General features: G+C 46.6%; 1 protein-coding gene across 1 annotated transcript in view; it reads right to left on the bottom strand.

Annotated features, from left to right (window-relative positions):
* Positions 1 to 24,494, bottom strand: part of LOC138268701 (hydroperoxide isomerase ALOXE3-like) — a 110,946-nt gene that overhangs the window by 17,597 nt on the left and 68,855 nt on the right. The window contains exons 9-11 of the mRNA XM_069218619.1: positions 19,246 to 19,332; positions 3,897 to 4,066; positions 2,758 to 2,879 (exon numbers count right to left, since the gene is read on the bottom strand). Coding sequence (XP_069074720.1) covers positions 2,758 to 2,879; positions 3,897 to 4,066; positions 19,246 to 19,332 — 379 coding nt within the window. The remainder of the gene's footprint in view (positions 1 to 2,757; positions 2,880 to 3,896; positions 4,067 to 19,245; positions 19,333 to 24,494) is intronic.

Below are 24,494 nucleotides of genomic sequence, written 5' to 3' on the forward strand. Positions count from 1 at the left end.
TTAGCCTGTTTTTAACAGGATAGCCTGCATGACTGTTTGTTACACATGTATATATTTTATATATGCTCCGGGGTCCCCGCACAAGGGCGGGAATATTCAATGTTTATGACTTTGATGAAGATACCCCTGGAAGAGGACTAGGATTTACAGGTAAGTAACTTATCCATACCCACCTACTGTGACCGGAGTCTAGCTATGTGGGGGTGTCCGGGATTGCATAGGAGAAGCCCTCATTGGTAACTGCAAGTCAAGAGGTAGTGCCTGTTTTTGTACCAACTGTTCTATTCACTCAGATCGCTAATCCCTGCTAAGTGGTCATCTACTAACACCAATGTGCCCTTCCTGGGTTCAGAGGCTGATCACTCATCTGAGCCAAAGTCGTTAACTTTCCAAGTCAAGGATGTGTATTTCAGCTCTGGACGTGTACAAATGAGAAAGTAACTCTGAAGCATTTTTGCAATCTTTGTCTAAGCAGAAAGAGGGTTTTAAGGAATCTAAAAGGTTACTAATAGAAAAAACGACACGGCCTACACAGTGAAATAGCTTTTATTTCACTGTTAGGCCATACTAATCCCAACATGTACTGCACCCCATTTTTATATTTGAGCTCACTGCCCTCTGAGCTTACAGGTCACACTCTTATCAGTGCTTAATTTGTAAATAAAAATGTGCCGGTGCACAAAGCCCTTCTCTTAAATACGCAGCTGCTGCAATTAAACATGTGAACACGGAATACTCAGACGGCGTAATCCTGAAGCCATCACAGCCCTCTTTAATCCATCTACATCCCCTCCCTGCACCTATAGCTCACTCCTGCAGCTTTCTGCTCTCTCCCTTTGTGACGCTTTTTGTTTTTCTCTTCCTCAGTGTTTCCCAAATGTGTCTTTTGATTGCAATAAATGCTCGAGGCAGAAAATTAAGCGCCGGCCCTCAAAAATAAGTGCTGGTGCTCTGCACCGGAAACTAACACAAATTAAGCACTGCACTATATTAAGAGGTGAAACTAAGCTTTTCCTACATAGCAAGAATGTTTTTTACCTGCCATGTACCACTGCAGTGTATTTAAACACTGGTGCTGTCAGACATTTCTCATACAGAACAGCCATGTAAATGCACACTGCAGCCCATGTATGGCGTTTAGCTACCCACTCAATATGGGCAGTTTAGGGACCATAAACAACGGACTTGTAGGGAAAGTAATTAGGCCAAATAGAGGGTTTTGAAGGGTAGGCTTAGACACATAAATACAGTTTAGCTGTGGTAAAGTGCACAGAGTCCTAAAGCTAGCAGCAATCTAGCCCAGAAAAAGGTGAAAACTCTGGGATGACGTTGCAAAAAAGGTGGATTTACTAAAATGATGTAATAGCTTTATATAGCTGCTCCCTGCAGCTCAGGCCTATAACAAGTAGCCTACCCCTCTGCAGCAGGCTATAAATCTTTAGTATAGTTCAAGCTGAAGGTCCATGATCTTATTAGAACATTCCAGCGGTTGAGAGTAATTTTCTAAATAAATGGAGACGAAAGGAAACCTTGGACTATAGGAGAGTGCTTTTACAAGCAGTGGTGCATCCGCTGCCAAGCAGTTATCTTCCATAGAACTCCCAACGTTCCTATGTTCCATTACAAATCATGTAATATTTTTAAGTCCACTAAGATTTACATATTATCTTAGAGGTGCATCATTTATGTGGATGCAAATAACCACTGTAAGTAGAGGGCTCATCCTGACTAACAGATAAATGGAAATTTAGTTCAGCAATATAGTTTTGCCGAGAAGACATGTCCTGGCTGCTAATGTCCTGGTGGGAGAGGACAGGGCAAAGGGCCAAGCAATGGCTTTAAACATTACTGGGAATTAAACTGAGAAATCCTTTAAACTTCATTGTTAGTTCAGTGCAAGAACAAAAGGGGTACTGTTTTAATAGTAAGTCATATCAAGATGTTGAGTGGTGCATTAGTTTTAGAACATTGCGCACGTTACTTGTGGAGGGAGACTGAAGAGGTTCTAAAATGGGTCCTGTTTGTGTGTCGTTTGAGTGTTTAAGTTTATGTAGTGCCAAAATGAGACCTCAAACTTTGAGAGTTCTGTAATTCTCATTATTATCTAAAATCTTTTAATGTCACCTACCATTCAAGACAGTCCTAAGTGCGCGCTAATAGAGAAAAAAGTATTGGCCAAGCCAATACTGGAATGCATTGTTTAACGTTTCTTTGGACACAAATGCAATAGAAGTGCAAAGTAAAAACTCTGCTGTCTTAATCTGGTGGATGTATACTTTTAAGGAAAGAAAAAGAAACAAACCATTGCAGTCCTTGGTCCACCCGTCTGGCCAACCAGCTGCGTCAGTGAAGTGCACAATATTTTTTGTGGATGTGCACATGCGATCTAGAAAGTGCCATCACTCAAAGTGCAATACAACTATTGGCTGAAATGGGTGGACCCACTGACCCATGGTGTTGAAGATGGAAGCAAAATTTGAATGGCTTGCCAATAGACCAGTGGCTGAAGAGGGCTATCCCAAGACCACACTGTGGAGATTTTTTTTTGTTTTTTTTTTTTACTTTATGAATTTTTGTATTTACATGAGGGTGGCAAGACAGCTAAAGCAGTCTAGGCCAGATCTAGAAAACATGATACTCCATCTGCACATGCAATACAGTGGTTAGATATCCTATCCAGGGTCCCACAAAATGCACTTTCACACCTGAATAAATATTGCATCTCCCAATACTAAAATATAGAAACCCAGATCCTACCGGATGATTCTCTTCCTAGAAAGGCTTTGGCAAAGATTTCGTCCACCCAGGCCTGTAGCTCAGAATCCTTCTGGACATAGCTGTCACTCTGGTAGTAGGAGTTAACGATGGAAGTCACAAAGCTGAAAGAGATCAGCGAAAGGTGCTGAAAATCCAACTCATTACTGAGAAGCTTTAGCATAAAATGAGTAGAGCCACATTCAGTAATTTTACTCAATACTTGGGATTTGACTTGGCTAGGCAGCCAAAATCTAGAAACTTTAACCAAAACTTGGCAAGTGCCTTGGCCATGCTGAAACTTTAGGTACTTGCCTTACTAACCTTTCAGAAAACTTTCTGAAACATTAGCATAAACATGAAACTCTGAAATGTCATGCTGCCACATTCAGGAGTGATAAGCTAAATTGCAGGGCACACTTAAACGGTAAGCTACAACATGGGGGACAGGTTCCGTCAGATTCTGAAACTGTATTTGTAACTTGGGAGTATGGGTGGGCCCATGCGAATGCATTCAGGGCGCAATTGCCAAAACTGTGTTTAAGTGGAGGGACACAGGTACAGAACCAGACAACCAAAGACGGAGAGATCAGGGGTCACATTAAGAAAGATCTGCAAGACTTAGATAGTGGAGGGTCACACAGCTGGATGAGAGTCAGTCCAGACACTGAGATGGCACAGGTCTGCACCACTACATTCAGAAGTCAGGCAAAGCAAGAGGCAGTAGAAAGCAACACTCATTCAGGACAGAGTTAGACTGCGATATTAATGAAATAAATGGGATGTGAGGTGGTGGAGACAGCTGACACATTCAGGATGGTGTCGGGCAGGAGGCAGCAGAGGACCAGACTGTTACATCCAGAGCGCTCAAGCAAGGCAAGAGGTAGCAGAGGCCAATGCCACCACAAACACAGTTGGGAAAGGCATACAGTAGGGGTTGGCCACAACCCCACCTTCAGGACAGGTTAAGGTAGCGGCGGGCCACACAACCGTTATCTGGGCTAGTGACAGTGCCACACCACCACAGTTAGAGAAGTGTCAGGCAGGACAACCAACCACTAGTGAGGTGGAAGCAGATTGACGATGTGGTGACATGCAGGGATGTGGCTGTAGGTGTAATGACATTGTGCACAACCCCTCACCTCTCAATCGCTGCCCACAGCTTCAGGATGTCATCTCTGAAGTAGTACTTAGGGAGCTTGTCCACTCCTCGGGATGCTAGGTTGTCGGGAATGCACAGTGAGGTATAGGTCAATATTTCAAGTCCATTCTTCATGTACAAGTCGAAGTGCTTGGCGCCGGCTGATGCACTCTAGGGACACAAAGAAAGAACTCTGAAGCATGCAATCAGTTGCAGCCCAGTCTAAAAGCAAGCTGGGGGTGCAGGGGAAGAATTGCACGTTAAGATCCTACATAAACACCAAGGGTTGTGTGACCATGTGACTCCCTCCAATCCCCCCACCCCAAAAGGGTCACTATTAATAAGGGAGTATAGTACTGAAAGTATGTCTGGGCTTCCAAAAATGCAAAGTCCTGGTCCTTGGGACTGTTGAGTGGGATGAACTAAGGCCTCCAGAGGTTCTATGTCGTTTAAGAGTCTTTCAAAGCTACCTGCTCGGGAGGACAATCACCGCTGTTGACACACAGAACCCCACGCCAAGTGGACCTACAGGACACCAAGTCGCCTGGCAAGCAACAATGTAATGTGGATCTGCCTTTAGTCCCTTAAATGTATAGAAGTGATTTACAACTGAGGAAATTTAGTTAAAAAAATAAATTTAAAAAAAGAAATGCGTGGGCCCCTGTGTTCTTTGCAGTTTAACTCAAAATGAAATATGAAGCAAAAGGAACCCTTGGAAAAAACAGAAAATCAATTTTAAGCATTGCAGAAACAAGGGCAGTCCTAACTTAATTTGACAGAAATACACAGCAATGCATTGATGGGTAAGACATGTTTTTAAAGAAAGTATAGTGGAGACAAAATGACTTGTAACATCCGCTTCCATCAGCTTCCTTCAATCTTCAGATGTGTTCTAGGATTGGAGTACCTGAAGTACGAGTTTCTATGCATATTATTCTTGGCTTAGAATGAGATCAGTGATGTGACTTCATACATGTCTAAATCAAATGTCTTGATGTCCTAGAGTTTGCCGGTGAGCACCTGTGCATCAACGGAAAGTGCCATTCGTGAGCAGATGTGTTTTTTTTTTTACTTCTCTGTATTTTTCATTACCCTGCATGGAGGGTACCTTGACACAGGGTGAGCAGCAGGCTACATGCAGATCCTAATCTAAGCCCTTACAACTGCAGCGAAGCCCCAGCATTAGACTTGAATGATGGCCTGGACTGCTCCCTACCTTGTAGACTGTCTTCATGATCTTCCAAGGTCCTTTTGGACACTTTTCTATCAGAAAGGACACCGCTTACCACACTGGCAAGCACAGCAGCCCAAAGTCATTACGTTTTTCACTGATTTATTTTTGTCTTTGACAATTTTAACATTTCATGAAAACTGAAAACATTTTCAAAAGGGCAATAACTTCAAAGGAAGTGGTAAAGGGCCTGTGGAATAAAGGAAACAATGATACTCTCTTGATAGTCAGAAGTGTTCAGAGATCCTCACAGAGTACTGAAGTAGGACCTGGAGTTCAATATCTTGCTGCTGTGCCTTGTGGGATAGCTTGGTCAGCCTGCTTCACCACAGCACCATTGTTTGTATCTCTTTAGCCTGTAGGCTCTGTATGTCTACATCAAGTTATCTTTAAATTTGTTATTGGGAGGAAGGGCATGTTCAGCAGGAGTATGGAGCAGATGTGTGTTGGATGCTCCTCTTCATCCCCACAAAATAGAGTCCCTGGCAGCCCAGTTTCCCCATCAGGCCGCCCGGAGACAGGTGGGTCCAGCAGAGAGCTCTGGTGACCGGGAGAGGTCTCCAGTTTGCTGGTGCGACAGAGTGGCACAGCCATCAGACTAGTGGTCATTTTTTAAATCAGCCAGCCAGGGTTCAGCAAAGCATCTTTGCAGAGACCCTGGCGTCAGCAGAACAGTGAAAGGCCCACTCACTGTGAGACAGTCTCCTGGGTCCAACCAGGGCAGTGATTGGGAGAAAACATCAGCCCACTGTCAGTGGGTGCTAAGGCCTGCACTGAGGCAGGAACCCATTCACCATCTTTTCTAGAAGGAAATAAGATGGAGTGGGTCCCCATGCAAGGCCGCTGCAGGAAAACATAAGGTGAGGGGTGAGCATCATGGCACTACCAGCACAAGGTTTGTGGTGAACAGCAAGAGGCCTCCAAAGCAAATTAGTGGAGGACAGGTGCGGTAAGGGGAATGCAGGAATCATAACCTGGGGCCCCATCAAATAAGCTGAGCTTCGATGCAACAGACAGTGGAGAGGAAGTCCCTAGATGAGGCAGCTCTCCCACAGGAGGAGTGGGGGTCTGACCTGGACAGCACAAGTTCACACTGGAAGTCCACATATGCACTGCAGAAAACCTACACAACAGGGGACGGTCTGCCCCCTAAGGCCTAACCCCAGGTGATGAAAGTGACTGCACTCCGTTTGAACTCCTTGAGTGGCTTTGATCGTAGTGGTAGAGTGGGAGCAGCTTTTCACAGACTGGGGTACTAATTCTTACAGAAGAAGCAGGAATGACTAGTGATAACTAGATGCTCGACTTGGCAGAGGGCAGTGGAAAAGAACTTGTATTTTTTGTAGAAGGGTGGGCACCCAGAGTAAAAGCGGTACGGATGGACGAGGAGCAGTGGATGTGCCCTGTGATCAAAAGTGAAATAGCAACAGGGTCTTCCAAGAGTCACTTGATGATGATAAATAACTGATCCATATCATGATTGACGCACACTGCATAATAGCAGCTAACTGTAGCAGGAGAGAGACTTCATAGGAGATGCTGAAAGGCAACCCCCAAAAGGTGTACAGGTCAGATAGGCCATTGGTGTCAGCAGGGACACCACAAGATGCAGAATCGAGCTAAAATACAAATGTTCCATCTCTCAAGAAATCCAACAATTCTTGAAAGAAATTAAAGATGATGAGGTCAACACAATTTGGAGTGACCTTAAGGGTTACCTAAAGGACATTCAACCAGCTCTATCAGATCTGGGTTCCAAGGTCGATGACCTTCAATTCAACATGAATGAGAGGTCAGAATAAACACCACCTGGACATCTTATTGTTGGCTCTAAAGGACAAGGTAAAACAAGATCTTGAGAAAAGGTTTTGGTTAATAACATTAGGATCCATTCTTCTGCAAAGAGCGGAAGGTATGGATATCCAAACCTACATCCTGAAATTGGTACACCTTGTTAGGTTACGTTCAGAAGATCCATCCATCCTTCTAGACCCTACATGGCACCTACAGAATGATTTCTGGGGAACAATGCAAAGAAGCACCTTCCGACATCTTAACATGGGTACATTATTTTTACTAGAAAGAAGAGAATGAATGGTGTTCGTACTATGGACAGTGTCAATGACTACACTTCAACACCAGCGCAGCATGAGACAAACTGAAGACTACTCATGCAAAACAAAAACTCGTAACAATGGAGCCACCCAACTATGCTGACTGGTTCTCGCCCAGACATTCAAAGGTCAATGTTAAGACAGTCCAGGAATAGCAAAATGTTCTGAACTTACTGAGTTAAGAGGAGCAGGACTGCTTCACTCAAAGGGCTGGAAGATTCGACCACACATTATGCATGCCACACAGTGAAGAAAATATGTAAAGCTGAACCCTCCCGCCCTCTAGTAAAATTGAAAGAGTGAAATGATCTACCCTCAGAAAAGAGATTGGCAGGCCAGTCACCTGAGGTAAGGGCAATGTCCAAGGGGACCCCATCAGAAATTAATTGTGTTACAACACTGAACAGTGTGTTAGGTGGGGGTGCCAATGGCTTTTGTGTGCGTGTGTGTGTGGGGGGGTAATATCGGAGCTTTTTGGGAGGAGGAGGGAATGTCCACAGAACTGGTCCACCTTACTCAAGAGGACCACTGGTGGAATTTGTCAGCCGAGTGTAGGCTGTGGTGGCTAGGAAGACACGCCTGGATGGGGAAGAGAGCTTAGAGATAGAACATGAGCAGTGAGGCTTTAAACTATTCCATACAGGGGGCCTAAATGGTTAAAGTAGTAAGCCTTAATGTAAAGGGGCTCAACGCCCCTGCCAAGAGGTTGGCTATTATGAACTTACTTAGAATACGGATATGTATTTGACAGAAGACCCATTTAGGAATAAAAGAATGCCCTAGGATAAAGTCCAAATTCCTTCCACTGCAGTGCTCCTTAGCAGTGGCAGAAAGGTGGGGTGAATATACTGTGCAGCTGGGACTAATGGTGAAGGTCTATCCGGATAAAAGGGGTAGGGCCCTAGGAGTGGTGGTTCAGGAGGGAGCTTCCAAAAATGCTATTTTTAAAGTATATGCCTGTACACACAACAGGAAAGGCTAAATTTGCCATTTTTACAGTGCTAGAAATTGCGCAAGAGGGATTTACTGGTGAGGGATAGGGTGGTTGGAAGATTTAAACATTATGATGAATAACATGATTGATGGAGTTCCCCAGAGATAATGGGGAGGATCCACCCCAACCCATTAAAAGATTGGATAAACAAGGTAGGGTTTCTGGCGGGTTACACAACTTGAAAAGGACTACACGCTTTTCTCCTCTAACAGCAAAATGTAGACACAACTGGACGACTTTAGTGGCTACCAGAATAAAAGGGGCAATAACAGTAGATATAGGACAGATCATCCCGTGAGCCATGCAGCCATCACAATTACAATAGACACACCCTCCCACAAGGGGGGAGATCATGTGGCACGTTAAATAGTTGCTATTACATGATCCTGTGAACCATGTACAGTTAGATGAAGAAATAGTGTTTCAGTCAGGAAAATAACTTGGATTTTTCAATATCTGTGCTCTGGACTCACTTTAAGCATACATTAGGGGTGCCATCATCACAATAGCATCTACGTACAAGAAAATGTGCATTGAAAGACCCAAGTATCACACCTGGCACAAGCGGTGGAAAAGCAGACAGACCCCCCTTTAATAGACAAAGGCATCAAGCCATAACATTTAGGCAGCTACTTAAATCAATAGACTGTGCCTTACCTTTTATCAAACAGCACCATTATTCTTCAGCCAATAAAGCAGGGAAACTCTTGGCTGCACAACTGAAAGCTAAAGTTAATTCAAACAGGGCTCATAAAACAACCACCAGCTTAGGCAAGATGGTCCATGACACCAACTCCATTGTAAACTCTTTGTTCTTTTTTACCTGCATCCATTTACCAAAGAAAGACTCTGGAGTGTGACACTACCTTGTAGAGCACCTTGAATGGTCACTCGCCCATAGGCAGTCCAGAACACTGCAGCAAAACCTTTGTTCCGGCTACCGGAGCATGTCTCGGTTTTTCATTTTTTTCAAGAGCTTCATTGGCTCACGATTATAAAGCACATTCAATTAAAAGCACTGCGTTACATCTTCAAAGAGAACTAGTACAGGCCTTCGTTACACATAGGAGTTGATGTTGCTCTATCAGCCTGCCCATGTATTGAGATCAGACGGCCTGGTCTTTGTGCACTGTGCCCAGGTTTTGCTTGACTCGCATGGGGGGATACTCCTTCTCAGTCTTGGGTGTGAAACTATGGAACTCCCTCCCAGTTGCCCAGAGAAACTGCACTTCTCTACCTGCATTCTGTAAAAGCTTGAAGACTTGACTGTTTGATCTGTTTTTGCTTCTTGCTCAGTGCAGTGAAACCCAGTTTGGGTAGCTGCATGTGTTAAAGGATTAAAATAATAATAATAAATTAATATTTTAGTAGAGTGACTGGTTCAGCTTCTGCCAGACTTGGTCTAAGTGGCTCAGTCAGGTTTTATCCTGGGGAGGCAATTTGAGAAGAGCACTGAAGTTATTACACAGTCGAGAATACACAAAGAAATAAAGATCTAGATGTCGAAAAGGCATTTGACAGAGTTGACTGGACCTATATGATAAGAGTCTAAAGAAGGATGAACTTGTTACCTTGATTCTTGAGATGGATTATAACAAACCACCAAAAGTCTGGATCCAAGATACAAGCAAACATAGGGGTTTCACAGCATCACGATAGAGCAGGGGGCCAGACATTGTGTCCTTTGTCACCACTAATTCTTGCTATTGTTTAACCCTTTGCATATTCGGTTAGGCATAGGAAGGACGTTAGAGGTGTAACTATCAGGAAAAGACACTTTCAAACTCACTGTGTTTAAGTCTGATGTAATGCAGTTATTCTGATGGATACAACTACCTGTGGATTCCTCACCTAATGAATACTCCCATGGCGCCAGCATTCGACGGAAATCTTCTTCCTAGTCTCTGCACGTCGACGAGGACGTCACTCTAGCCCACGTGACGCCGTCTGACATCATACAGGCAATAAGAGGTCCTCGACGACGTGCCGACGTCAGTTCCCTTTTTTCCGTGCATTCGAAACGGTTATCTTCGAGGGAGCAACTGTTACTTTCGTGGTTACAGTGTATTTTTTGCTGCGTAGTCCTTCGCTGCAGTAATAATGTCGCAGAGAAAGTCGGGTTTTAAGCCTGGTCGTGAGTGTGGGGGCAAGATGTCAGTTACGGATCCTCACTCTGACTGCCTTTGGTGTTTAAGCTCCAACCACGACGTCTCGACTTGCGATTCATGCCAGCACATGAATCCAAAGGCCCTCAAGGAACGTGAGGCGAAGTTGTTTATGGCGAAGTCTAAGAAAGAAAAACATCATAAGAAGTCTTCTTCGCCAAGGCATCTGCGTCATCGAGACTCCCGGCGCCGTAGAGAATCACGGCGCCATTCAAGCAAGGAGACTAGTTCCAGGTCTTCGGATCGGCGCCGGAGGACTTGGGAGGTCAGTCCCACGGTCACGCCGCATCCATCGACGCCGTTGCCCTCTCCGGCGTCACCGACTTCACCTGGACAGGCGTCGGTGATTGAAGTGGTGCAGCCTCTGGTGTGGTCTCCGGCGTCGCAGACGTCGAGGCCGGCGTCTGGGTCGCCTTCGATACAGGCACCCCAGTATCCGGCTTTTCCCACCCCTGGAGCCGATAGTACCGCATTCCTAAATGCGATGTATACCATCTTCCAACAGATGGCTCCAGGGGCTGCTCCGTCTGGCCCTTTGGCCTTTTCATTGGGTGATCCTGCGCCTCTACGGCCGGCACCCTTTATGCCCTTTCTCCCTTTTGGGAACGTGGGCTCGGCGCCGGTGGCCACTCCGGTGACTTCGGAGGGATTGGTCCCGGAGATTTCCATTCCGTCGTCGGGATTTCGTCCTGTGACTCCGGTGGGTCCATCCGCTCCGAGTGCTCTTTCATCGGCGCCGAAGTTACCTGTGGCGCCGGACGCGGCGTCGGTGGCTTCTGAAGATCGGCGCCGATCTTCGGCGGAGGCATTGTCGACTCCGCGTATCGAGCAGAGGCTTCATTCGAGGAGACGTGCTCTCCGTTTATTAGAGGAGCAGGAGTACCAACGAGTCCTGGAAGAAGGAGAACTAGAGGACTCGGGTGATGGACTGCATGGTCTAGATACAGCCAGTGGGCTGGACACTTCCCCTGAGTGGGATCTTTCGTCTCCAGGGGAATACACGGAGGAGGCTGCTTCCTTTCACGCAGTGGTACGGAAGGCAGCTAGTTTTCTGGACCTGCCTTTGCCGGGGGCAGAGACAAAACAGAACCTTCTGACAGAGGTGCTTCATCCGGCCTCAGCTGCGGCAGAGCCTCTATTGACGTTTAATGACGCTTTGCTGGATCCGGTGCTAGAGGTGTGGAAGAGACCAGTATCTTCCCCAGCGGTTCATAGAGCCGTAGCCAGGAGGTATCGAGCTGCACCGACTGACCCTGGCTTTCTTTCTAGGCACCCTACACCGGAGAGCTTGGTGGTGCAGGCCTCCTGTTCATCCAAATCAGCGCCCGGTTCTTTCCCGACGGTGCCTGGGGACAGGGACTCGAAGAAACTGGATGCGCAGTCCAAGAAAATCTTTTCGTCCTGCAGTCTGGCGTTGAAGGCCACCAACACAACTTGTATCCTGGGGAGATATATTCATGCTCTTATGGATGACATTTCCTCATCATTTACGGAGCTTCCCCAGGGTCTTTTGGATGTTGTTTCAGATGCCCAGGCTGCCGCGACCCAGATTATTCAGTCTGGGCTGGACACGACCGACTCGGTGGCCAGAGCAATGGGCACGACTGTGGTGGCAAGGAGACAGGCCTGGCTCCGTAATTCGGGGTTTTCTGCGGCTATGCAGTCAACCCTATTGGATCTCCCTTTTGATGGGGACAAGCTGTTTGGCGCCAAGGCAGATTCGGCCTTGGAACGTTTTAAGGAGAGCAGGGCCACAGCCAAATCGTTAGGACTCCAAGCTCCTTCTTCCTCTGCCTCTTCCAGGATTTTCAGGAGGTTTCGGGGATTTGGGCGTGGCTCTTCCTCCTCTTCCTTTCGGGGGAGATTCCAGCAACCTGCCTCTTCCCATCCCTATAGATCTTTTAGAGGGAGAGGGAGGGCCCACACCAGAGGAGCCTCTCAGCAGCACTCTGCCTCTTCCTCGTCCTCTGGAGGGGTGCAGCAGGGAAAGCAGCCTTAGGCTTCCACCATTTCCCACTCACTCCTCTCCTGTAGGGGGAAGATTACAGCATTTTCTCCGCAAGTGGAAGACTATTACAACGGACACTTGGGTTCTCAGTATTGTGGGAAAAGGCTACACCCTGCCCTTTCGGGAGTTCCTGCCCCTCATTCCGCCCTGCCCATCTTATTGTTCAGAAGAACACCTCCTGTTGCTAGAACAGGAGGTACAAGTCCTCCTTTCAAAGGGCGCGGTAGAGTTGGTCCCAGAACAGGAAAGGGGTTGAGGTTGTTACTCAAGGTATTTCCTGATTCCCAAGAAGGATGGTCGGTTGAGACCAATCCTGGACCTGAGGATCTTGAATTGGTTCCTCAAACAGGAAAAGTTCAAGATGCTGACCCTAGCTCAGGTACTTTTGGCGTTGAACAAGGAAGATTGGATGGTGTCTGTCGACTTGCAGGATGCTTACTTTCATATCCCGATACTCAAGTCACACAGGAAGTATCTCCGGTTTATGGTGGGATCGCAGCACTATCAGTTTGCGGTCCTTCCGTTTGGTCTTACTTCAGCACCTCGAGTCTTCACGAAGGTGATGTCGGTGGTTGCGGCAGAGCTCAGAAGGAAGGGGATAGCAGTATTCCCTTACTTGGACGACTGGTTGATCAAAGCCAGGTCGCCGGAGCTTGTGTCGCATCATCTGCAGTCAACGACTCAGTTGTTTGACCTGGGTTTTTCGGTGAACGAGCCCAAATCTCACCTGGAGCCCTCTCAGCGCCTCCTGTTCATAGGGGCAGTACTGGATACAACATTGAGTCGAGCCTTTCCTCTGCCTCAGCGGATTCAAGATATTCAGGAATTGGTCCCAATGTTTCGAAATGGAGCGGTAGTTCCAGTCCTCAAGGTCCTTCGTCTGCTCGGTCTGTTTGCCTCCTGCATTCTGTTGGTCACGCATGCTCGCTGGCACATGAGGGCTCTTCAGTGGTGCCTCCGATGGCAGTGGTCTCAATACAAAGGAGATCTAGAAGGTGCTGTCAAGACCTCCAGAGATGCTGCTGTGGACTTGAAGTGGTGGATTGCGAGCAACAATCTTTCACAAGGAAAGCCGTTCGCGCAGTCGCCACCAGTGGCCACGGTCATAACGGATGCTTCCACTCTAGGGTGGGGAGCTGATCTGGAGATCAAAGGCCTTTGGTCTCCAGAGGAGCAGATGTTTCATATCAATCTGTTGGAGTTACGGGCTGTACGTCTGGCTCTCAAGGCCTTCCTCCCTTCCCTTCGTGGTCAGTCGGTACAGGTCCTGACGGACAATACTACCACGATGTGGTACATAAACAGGGAGGAGTAGGGTCGTACCTTCTCTCAGTCGCCAATTCTCGGCAGACCACGAGTGGCGTCTCCATCCAGATCAAGCCCGTTTGATCTTCCAAAGGTGGGGGTTTCCTCGGGTAGATCTGTTTGCCACTCTGGAGAACGCGCATTGTCCGTTATTCTGCAGCCTCCAGTATCCGATGCAGGGAGCGTTGGGGGGACGCGTTTCAAATAACCTGGTGCGGCTAGTTGCTTTACGCGTTTCCTCCCATACCCTTGATTCCTCGAGTATTGAGGAAGATTCGCCAAGACCGGGCGCTAGTCCTCTTAATAGCTCCGGATTGGCCAAGGAGGGTGTGGTACTCCAACCTTCTCCAACTCTCAATGTGCCCTCCGCTCCGTCTCCCTTTCAGGGCAGACCTCCTCTCGCAGTCGCAGGGGCAGGTTTTACACCCCAACCTCCAGAGTCTGCACCTACATGCCTGGAGATTGAACGGGGCAACCTGAGTTCCTTCTCTCTCCCGCCTGATGTAGTGGATGTTATATTAGCGGCCAGGCGACACTCCACTAAATCTATCTACACTAATAGGTGGTCTAAATTTGTTGCGTGGTGTGGAGAGAGGCAGATTGATCCCTTACATGCTCATCTATCGGACGTTTTGTCTTTTGCTCTGTCTCTAGCGCAGAAAGGTTGTGCAGTGGCTACCATTAAGGGTTATTTGTCGGCCTTGTCAGCCTTCATTTGTCTTCCAGACCAACCATCGTTATTTAAATCCCCTATTGTTATTAGATTCTTGAAAGGTCTTCTAAATAAATATCCTCCAAAACCATTTGTTATGCCGCAATGGGATTTGTCCTTGGTCCTGACTTTCCTTATGGGGTCCCCTTTCGAGCCTATGCATTCTTGCCCCTTAAGGTATTTGGTTACAGTTTTTCTGGTAGCTATAACATCTGCAAGGAGAGTGAGTGAGTTGCAGGCCTTATCGGTAAAGCCCCCTTATACAACTTTTTATGGGGATAAGGTGGTGTTGAGGACCAAGGCTGCTTTCCTCCCGAAGGTTGTTTCACCCTTCCATTTGGCTCAGACAATTACTTTGTCCACGTTCTATCCTCCGCCTCATCCTTCTAAAGAGGAAGAAAGACTGCACCGTCTGGACCCAAAGAGGGCGTTGAGCTTCTTTATTGATAGAACAAAGGATTTCAGGCTGGAGGATCAGCTGTTCATCGGGTACGTGGGCAAGAGGAGAGGAAAGGCAGTCCACAAGAGAACACTCTCCAGGTGGGTGGTTCTTTGCATTAAAATCTGTTACTCTTTGGCAAAGAAGGACCCTCCTGAGGGCATTAGAGCTCATTCCACCAGAGCTAAGTCGGCCACTTCGGCCTTGGCCAGAGGTGTTCCTGTGGTTGACATCTGCAAGGCCGCAACTTGGTCGTCCCTTCACACTTTTGCGAAACATTACTGTTTGGACTCTGAGGTCAGAAGGGACGGCCATTTTGCACGGTCAGTGCTGCAGGATTTCTTGGTTTGACCATTTAGGCACCCGCCACCGGGCGTGGTACTGCTTTGGGACTCTATTCATTAGGTGAGGAATCCACAGGTAGTTGTATCCATCAGAAGAACGAGTTACTTACCTTCGGTAACGACTTTTATGGTGGATACATTAGCTACCTGTGGATTCCTCACAGTCCCACCCGCCTCCCCGTTGCCTTTCTGGTCTTACCAAGTAATCCTTGAGTGCGCTCCTCTTGGTCTTCAAGGTTGCAATAGATGTTGTATATATGGATACTTGTGTATATTTATCTGTATATATATATATATATACACACACATATATATATATATATATACACACACACATATATATACATATATATACACATATATATATCTCTATCTTTGTGTACATACATGATTTGCATATATTTGTTCGTTATATTAAATTTACAGCTATTCATTGCAATATTGTGTATTTTACAAGGTTATGGGATGTTGCCTTGCTCTTTCATTGCATTGGGTTGTTCTCATGCACGTAAAAAATGTTGGTACTGACGTCGGCACGTCGTCGAGGACCTCTTATTGCCTGTATGACGTCAGACGGCGTCGCGTGGGCTAGAGTGACGTCCTCGTCGACGTGCAGAGACTAGGAAGAAGATTTCCGTCGAATGCTGGCGCCATGGGAGTATTCATTAGGTGAGGAATCCACAGGTAGCTAATGTATCCACCAGAAAAGTTGTTACCAAAGGTAAGTAACTCGTTCTTTACTGACTCTTTGGTCTCTGTGCCTTTGGTCCTGCAGACCTTACACTCCTTTCAGAAGGTCTCCAATTTTTAAATCAATATAATGAAGTTGGAGGCCCTCCCGATAAATCCCCCTCCTCGGGCAGAACTGCTTCACCAGATTATTGCTATCCATGGACATCTGAATATATATACACAGCGTTTAGGAATTATAATTGCTCGCACTACTACCCCAGTGGTCAAACTGAACTATTCTAGACTAAAAGGGATGAGGCAGGCTTCCTGGAGTGGTACACAAGGCAGTTCTCTTATTCGGAAACTGACTAAATTAAATGTAGATCTTGCCCCCAATACTCTACTTCTTCCAGACTAACAACATTTTATGTAGGCCAACAGCAAAGGATTTCTTGGCAATCCCTCAAATTATATCTTTATTTCAGGCAGCAGTTCTTGGTGCAAAATGGGTGGGGTGGGGGTGTGAATCATGGATCATCTAATAGCTGAAAATCCCTAATGGAAAATTCCATGGTTGAAGCTGGTGGTCTTTATACCACACCAGTCACCAGAGTTATGCCTTGATGTTTGGACAAAGTAGCATGCGACAGTTACCTAGAATGGGAATCTACCCTGCCCCCATGTACCATATTTTTTAATCATTTTGAGTACACGGGGGACAGAGTCCCTGCGTCCTGTAATGGAAACATCCTGTTCTTTGTTGCAGCAAGCTAAACAAATTGCTCGGTTCCTCAGAATTGGTCTCAGGCCTGTGATGACAAAATAGCCAAAAGGCAAAAAAGCTCCCTTAGCCAATCATAGCATCCTTTTGTATGTGTTTGGTTACCACGGGACTCCAGCGGAACAGCCATCCACATATGCCTACATTTTTAACCCCTTTAACCAACCCTAACACCTCTTTAAAAACAAAATTGTCAAAAAACGGCTGAACAGATTTACACCTTATCACAAAATGCATGCTTTGAGTAAAGTTTTAACTTTTTCCTAAATTTAGTGAAATCGCGTTCAGCTATGTTTTCTGTATCAGAGAGAAAAGTTTTTTTTATGGGAATAACAAGGGAAAGCAACATTTTGGGACTACCCCCTCCCACCCTCCTCTAGGCCCCCAGTCGTTTTTCTTGGCCCCTGCTCGATGGATCAGCACAAAACATTTTAGAAAGGAGCAGAGGTGGATGAACCTTTTTTGGATAATTTTATGCAGAGTCAAATAATGCTTATGTTATTAGCAAATTAAAAAGTCTTCATTTAGAAACTCCGACCCAACAAGAAATACAGTGGTGACTGCTATATAATATCTTTCTATCTATATATTACGCTGCAGCCAGGCTTGCCACGTCCACTACACATGCCCAGAGCCTAGAGGGAGAGAGGTTTGTCTTTTCCTAAAGAAACAATCTCATTAGAAACGTTTTGCTGAGAAAAAATGTTTTTGCAACTGTATTAGAAAATAGTAATTTTTGAAGTTTATTCCCTAACTTGGATTTGGTAGGATTCATTGCCATTTCCCAATCTGATACACTGCCATTTCCCATTGTTAACATCTATTCAGTTACATATTTAATGTACTCTAATTTCTAAGTACAGTAAAATATTGCTTACTTATTACAGTTTAATGTGTAATTTTCAATGTAATTGCTAATCAATCATAGAATTTGTAAAGCGCAGCACTATTCCCCCCCCTAAGTGTGTCAGCGTGCTGTGCGTGCCCTATCTCTGCCAACAAGCCACACCTTCCTTCTGAAGTCCACCAGAGAGGGAGCTGTTCGGCAGTGGAGAGGCAGCCTTTTCCAGGACTTGGCTGCTGTGTAGGAGAAAAAGTGGCCTCCACTGCAGCTGTGATGGATACAGGGTGTGTGTGCAAGGTTTAGTGAGGTGGAGCATAGTTGTCGTGCTGGGATGTAGAAGCTCAGTCGATGTTAGAGGTCGGGTGGCCCTAAGTTGTGAAGATCATTGTATGAGATTGTGAGGATTTTGAACAGGCATCTCTTCTGGACGAGAAGCCAGTGGAAGTTCCTGAATGGTGGGATGATGCTTGGGGAGGCTGAGGATGAGTCTGGTTGCAGTATTCTGGAGTCCTTCAAGTAGCAGGGAGGACACTACAGCGTAGAGAGCATTGCAATAATTGAGGCAGCTGGTGACCAGGGTGTGCATGACTTTCTGGTGTTGGTAGGGATCCATTGGAAGATTCAGCAGAGCATATGGAAGATGTAGAAGCAGGGGGAAGCAACTGAGTTTACTTGTCAATTCATGGATAGTTGGCATTCGAGGATATGCTGAGGTTTCGTGCGTGGTCTGATGGAGAGGGCATTGGTCAGAGTTCTGCTGGCCACCAACTATGGTCCCATACAGAAGTGTTCTTACCGAAGATTGGGACTTCAGTTTTGTCAGTGTTTCATTTGAGGCAGCTGTTTTTCATCTATGTTGCTACGCTGGTCGTGGCATTGCAAAAGGTGGCTTTGGCATTGTGGGGGGTCTTTGGTGAGTGACAGGATTAGTTGAGTGTCCCTGGTGTAGGAGACTATATTGAGTCTGTAGGATCGAACGATGTCTGCGCGGGGGGGGTCATGTAGATGTTGAACCTGGTTGGGCTGAGGGAGGATCCTTGGGGAACACCGCAGGTGATGTTCTTGGGTGTAGAAGTGAAGAGAGGAAGGCGGATGCTCTGCTTACAGCCCGATAGGAAAGAGGCGACCTGCTTAAGGGGGTTTTGTTAAATGCTTATGTTGGAGTCGGTTGAGAATGTGGTGGAAGACTATTGAATGCTGCGGAAATGTCTAGAAGGATCAGAGCTGCCGACTCTCGGTCGATGAAGGTCCCAATGTCGTCCGTGGCGACGATCAGTGCAGTCTACATGCTGTGGTTGGCCCAGAATCCTGATTGTGAGGTGTTGAGAAGGTGGTTTTGTTCGAGGTAGTCGGTGAGCTGTTAGTTGATGACTTTGGCTGGGAAGGGGAGCATGGAGATCGGTCTGTCATTTTTGAGGTTGCAGGGGTGGGTGGACTGTATTGTCTTAAAACTATCTTTCCTTCAAAATGTTCCAGTTGGTTGCCCGTGATTTAGTTTCCTCCAATGTGTTCTCAATGTTCATTTCCATTAATTCACACCCCATGATAAGACAATGCTCCTGGATACATTGTGTTGTTCGAACAATGATGTTAGAAGCCCTCTACCGCCACTTTGATAGTGGTTCCAACATCCATTGTTTAGCACAGTTGCCACTTGGTCTGAAAGATTTCACATTTTTAGGTGGGAGGGCCCTTTACTACTACGTATTAAGTATCTGTATGCAACACTGGTATGACTCACCTGATCAAAAACACCCCCGGCTCCCACAAGTTTGATCCGTGCCGTCATGTTGGCATGGAGTGTGTAGCGGAAGTGGGGGAACAGGAGCTGCAGGAGAAACAAATAAGATGTGATACAGTGTCAAGAACAAGTCGATGTCGAGGGGTGAGTAGGGGTAAGGAGAAGAGAGAAAGGGTGGGGAGGTTGACAATAGGCACACTTTCTTCAGAGATTCTGTTTCATTTCATTTCATTTAAATCCTCTGGGACTTGAGTACAGCTGTGCCTAAGCAACTCAGTCTTGATATGCATCTCCTCAGTACTTCCTTTACTCAGACCCAGAGCTCTCCAAAGACTCAACCACAAAGGGCTATACATTTAGGAGAACGAGATGCAAGTGTTTGAGCGTCAGGAACTTGCAGGCTTAAAAAATGTTTATAGAAACCAGAAAAGGAGTCAGGAGAGCACCGAACAGGCTAGAATAAAACCTGTACATTTACATTTTGAGGCATGGGAAAACAAAAAGATCTGCTAGAATGTCAGATCGGTCTCTTATAATCCCTGCAGTACCCCTTTACACCTTAGAAACTTGCACTATTCCAATCCTCTTGAGCATATGCTTGCTAAAAGTTTGACCTTATGCTGTTCCCCTTCATTTTTATCCTGCACTGCCCTTGCAGCCACCCCCTCCCAAAAACCTCCTGACCCTCAATATTGCAAATAGTTTTGAGTCTTCTTTAGTGACAACGTATTCTTTAAATGTACAATACTAGCACAGAATGGGCAGCAGTACTGCAAACTGCCCTCTTAAGTAGCTTATACCTAAAGTCTACCTCTTATGTGTATTACTCATGCTTTTCCATATTCAAAAGCCACAATGGTAGGCATTAGATGTTGCTGGTTCAATTTCTTACCAGACTCAAGATGGCCTGAAATTTGACCCTAGGAAACGGACCCATCCACTGTTCTCCATGTTGATTCTTCTCCAACAAGAGGATGCAGCAACTGAACCGAATGCTCTCATTGGCTGCTTGGGTTGAAGTTTAGTTTGTGAATGAGAGGCCTCTGGAACAGTACATGGTCTGGCAGCCAGAGGATGTGAACTCACAAGGAACTTCTGTACAAAAGCAACTAGCAGCAGTTTGCAAGAACTTGAGTTCCCTCAAGGCGTATTAGGAAAAAACCAAATACAAGTTAGCTTATTACATCCAAGATTGTACCAATGTTTGGGCGGCATGAATGCCTCACAGATCCTTAACAGTTGCACATAACATTTTCAATGATGGCCAATTGAAAAGTCAGCCTTTACCACACTGTTTATTTAGAACATCATTGAAAGATTATTATTTTTTTTTTTTTTTTTTTTAAGAGATCTTGGTGGTTCAGGTGTTCCTGTTCCAAGAGCACAAGGTCTTCGAGATTGCAATGGGGATTGGCTCCTTTGCCAGTTATCTAGATGAGTCTTCCCTATCCAGTTTTAGATGGCTATTATGTAGCTGGGAAAAGTAGAAGTCACTGGTGAACACTTGGCTGCTTGGCTCTGAGAGAATATGTGGTTCAGTTGCCACACACCATGTGCAAGGATCTTAAGCAAATTTAGATTGGGAACCATGGAATGTTTGAAATGCCATAGTGGTGGATTTCCACTTCGTGTTCACAGACAGGTATGCTGCTGAATTTCATTATTATACTACTAATAATAATTGTTACAACTTGTTTTTCCACACAGAACTACTGCTACAGTTGTTTTCCAAGCGCTGCAATTAGAGTGATACCAGTAACCAGTTTAGCATCCCCAGAAGGACTGAAGGCTGAGCTGATCCTGCTGTGTTTGTAATGTGTAGGTCATACCAGATATCACATGTTTAACTCCGAGGCTTCTTTCCATTGTGCTGTGGTGTGGGCTCAAACCCCATGAGAGGTTCATAGGGTTTGAACCGTTAAATGGCATGAAACTTAAATCAGCATGGAAGCTGGTTCAATAATTTGAATGCATGATCTCTCAGTCTTAGTAGATAAGACAAGAAAGTATGAGGAAACAACTTACACTGTCTGAATAAAGGGCTGTCACTCCCTCCTACAAAAGTTGTTAGCACAGAAGCTAGCGCCATCATTGGAGCTCCACACTGGGGATGAAACACTGCAAGATGGTTGGTCTCTACAGGTCAGGAGACACTGTTGGAAGTAGTTGAAGGTGATCAGGTGGGCCACGTCTGGATTTGCTTCCAGTTTTTGGGAACTGAAGAGTTACTCAGGATGGACAATAGAACGGCAAACTTACATCAACTGTTCCAAATCAAAGTTTAGAAAGCACAGCTACTCACCCATAAGGGTCTCAAGGCACTGAGGGGGTTTGCCATCTGAGCTTCAGTTGAAGAGCCAGGTTTTAAGGTCCTTCCTGAACGGATGCAGCAATGGCGACTGCTTGAGGTGCAGGGGCAGGGAGATCCAGCTCTTCGCTGCGAGGAAGGTGAAGGATCTTCCCTATGTGGGGCATTTTGGCTAGTACTTGTTGAGCAGAGAGCTCTGGTGGGGGAGTATAGGGTGATGCGGTGTTTGGGTTAGGTGGGTCCTAGGTCGTGGAGGGCCTTTAATGCCTGTACGAGGAGTTTGAAGTTGATCCTTTTCTCAATATTAAGCCAGTGGAGGTCTCTTAGGCAATTGGAGATGTGTTCGCGCGGGGAATGTCCAAGATGAGTCTGGTGGAGGCATTTTGGATGTGCTGTAGTTTCTTCAGGTTCTACTGAGTGGTGCTGGCTTAGAGGGCATTGGCATAGTAAAGTCTGCTGGTAACCAGGGCGTGGGTCACTGTTCTGCGGCAGTCCTTTAGGGAGCTCAATTTGTAGATCTTCCGGAGCAGTCAGAGTGTGAAAACAAAAGGATGTGACTGATTTGACTTAGCGGGTCATGGTGAGCGATGAGTCCAGGATAAAGCAGAGGTTGTGCACATGGTCTGTAGGGGTGGGGGATGCAGAAGGTGGATGGCCACCAGGAGTCTTTCCAGCCTGATGTGGAGGGTCCCAGGATGAGGATCTCGGTCCTGTCAGAGTTTAGCTTGAGGCAGCTCTTCATCCAGGCAGCGATGTCTTCCATCCCATTGTGGAAATTCTTCTTGGCAGTTTTGGTATTTTCAGTCAGAGATGATCAGCTGGGTGTCATTAGCATAGGAGACTATTTTCAGCCCATGGTTCTTGCAGATAGATGCAAGCGGGCCATGTAGATTGTGTGGTGCTCCGGGAGGAGCCCCGTTGAACTCCGCAGCTGATCTCCGTAGGTTCATACAGGTAAGGCGGGAGTCTGACTCTCTGGTTCTGCCAGACAGGAAGGAATGTATCCATTGTAGGGCCCTTCAGCAGACAGTGGCTGTGTGGAGTCTGGAGCAGAGGGTGAGGTACGAAACTGTCGAAGGCGGCCAACAGGTGCACTAGGATGAGGGCTGCTGTGTGGCTGCAGTCGAGGAGTGAGTGGATGTCATCTGTGGCGGCGAGTAGGGAGGTCTCCGTGCTGTGCTTGCTCCTGAAACCCGATTGAGAGATGTTCATAATGTTGTTGTCCTCAATGTGCATGTAGAGCTGAGCGTTGCTGGCGTTTTCGATGAGCTTGGCTTGGAAAGGCAGCTGGGAGATGGGGCAGTAATTCTTGAGGTCCAAAGGGTTAGCCATAGGTTTCTTCAGGAGTGGGCAGATCTGTTAAGAGTAAACCCATTCAAAGACTCAAGCAGAAGTTGCCTGCTCCATTTCCACTGGAGAAGGGCATACTTCTGATGGATACAACTACCTGTGGATTCCTCACTTATTGAATTCTCCCCTTGCGCCAGCTTTCAACGGAAATCTTCTTCCTAGCTTCCACACGTCGACAAGGACATCACAATTGCCCACGCGACGCCGTCTGACGTCATACAGGCAATAAGAGGTCCTCGCCGACGTGCCGATGTCAGTTCCCTTTTTTCCATTCCATTCTAACAACGGTTATTCTTCGAGGGAGCTACTGTTGCTACTCTGCGTAGTTACAGTTACTGTTTCTTTCTTTGAGAGAGAAAGAATGTCTCAAAGAAAGTCTGGTTTTAAGCCCTGCAATGAGTGCGGAGGCAAAATGTCAGTGACGGACCCTCATACAGACTGTTTGTGGTGTCTCCGCTCCAACCACGACATTGACAAATGTGACTTGTCAACGGATGAATCCGAAGGCGTTAAAAGAGCGAGAGGCGAAGCTCTTTTTGGCAAAGTCCAAGAAAAAAAGAAAAGCGGCATTGACGCAAGTCATCTTCTCCGAAGTCCCATCGGCGTCATCGTGACTCCCGGCGTCGTCGTGAATCTCACCACCGGTCGAGTAGGGAGAGATCGCGTTCGAGGGCGCCTTCAGCTCGACGCCGTAAAACATGGTAAGTTAGCCCTACCATCTCTCCGCAACCGCAGACGCCTCTTGCATCACCAGCTTCGCCGACGTCGCCTTTGAATCCACCATCTGTGTTTGAGGTTCCTCAGCGTCAGGAGTTCTCACCAGCTTCTCAGACGCCGGGGCCGGCGCCGATGTCACCTCGAGCCCAGGCTCCACAGTATCAGGCTTTCCCGGCCCCAGGAGCCGACAGTTCCGCATTTTTAAATGTAATGTTTGCTATCTTTAAACAGATGGCTCCAGGTGGTGGACCGGCTGGCCCTTCGGGTCCTTTGGCCTTCAACATGGGTGCTCAGGCTCCGTTACGACCGGCACCTTCTTATGGGAGGTGTTGGCTCGGCGCCGGTTCCTATGGTGTCAATTTCACAGCCTGTGACGCCGAGAAGATCTGCGGGTCCGGCACCGGAGCGTTCTCCTGTCCATCCATTGCTTCATACGGCGCCAAAGAAGTCCATGGCACCGATGGATCAGAGGATCGGCGTCAGGCTTCGACGTCTGAAGCCATGTCGATGCCTAGAATTGAAGCCAGGTTGCATTCAAGAAGGCTTGCTCTTCGCCTTCTTGAGGAGCAGGAGTATCAGAAGCAGGCATTGGAGGAAGGAGAGATTGAGGAACCTCTGGGGGACCTCCAAGGTTTAGATACAGCTAGTGGTTTGGACACCGCTCCAGAATGGGACTTAACATCTCCTGGAGAGTATACAGAGGAGGCTGCTTCATTCCAATCTGTAATAAAGAAAGCAGCTGATTTTTTGGACCTTCCCTTGCCGGTGTCTGAGCCTAAGCCCAATATTTTAACAGAGGTTTTACATCCTTCAACGGTTGCTGAGCCACTTCTGCCTTTTAATGAGGCTCTGTTAGATCCAATTCTAGATATCT

Source organism: Pleurodeles waltl, chromosome 12 (assembly GCF_031143425.1).
Source record: "Pleurodeles waltl isolate 20211129_DDA chromosome 12, aPleWal1.hap1.20221129, whole genome shotgun sequence".
NCBI lineage: Eukaryota > Metazoa > Chordata > Amphibia > Caudata > Salamandridae > Pleurodeles > Pleurodeles waltl.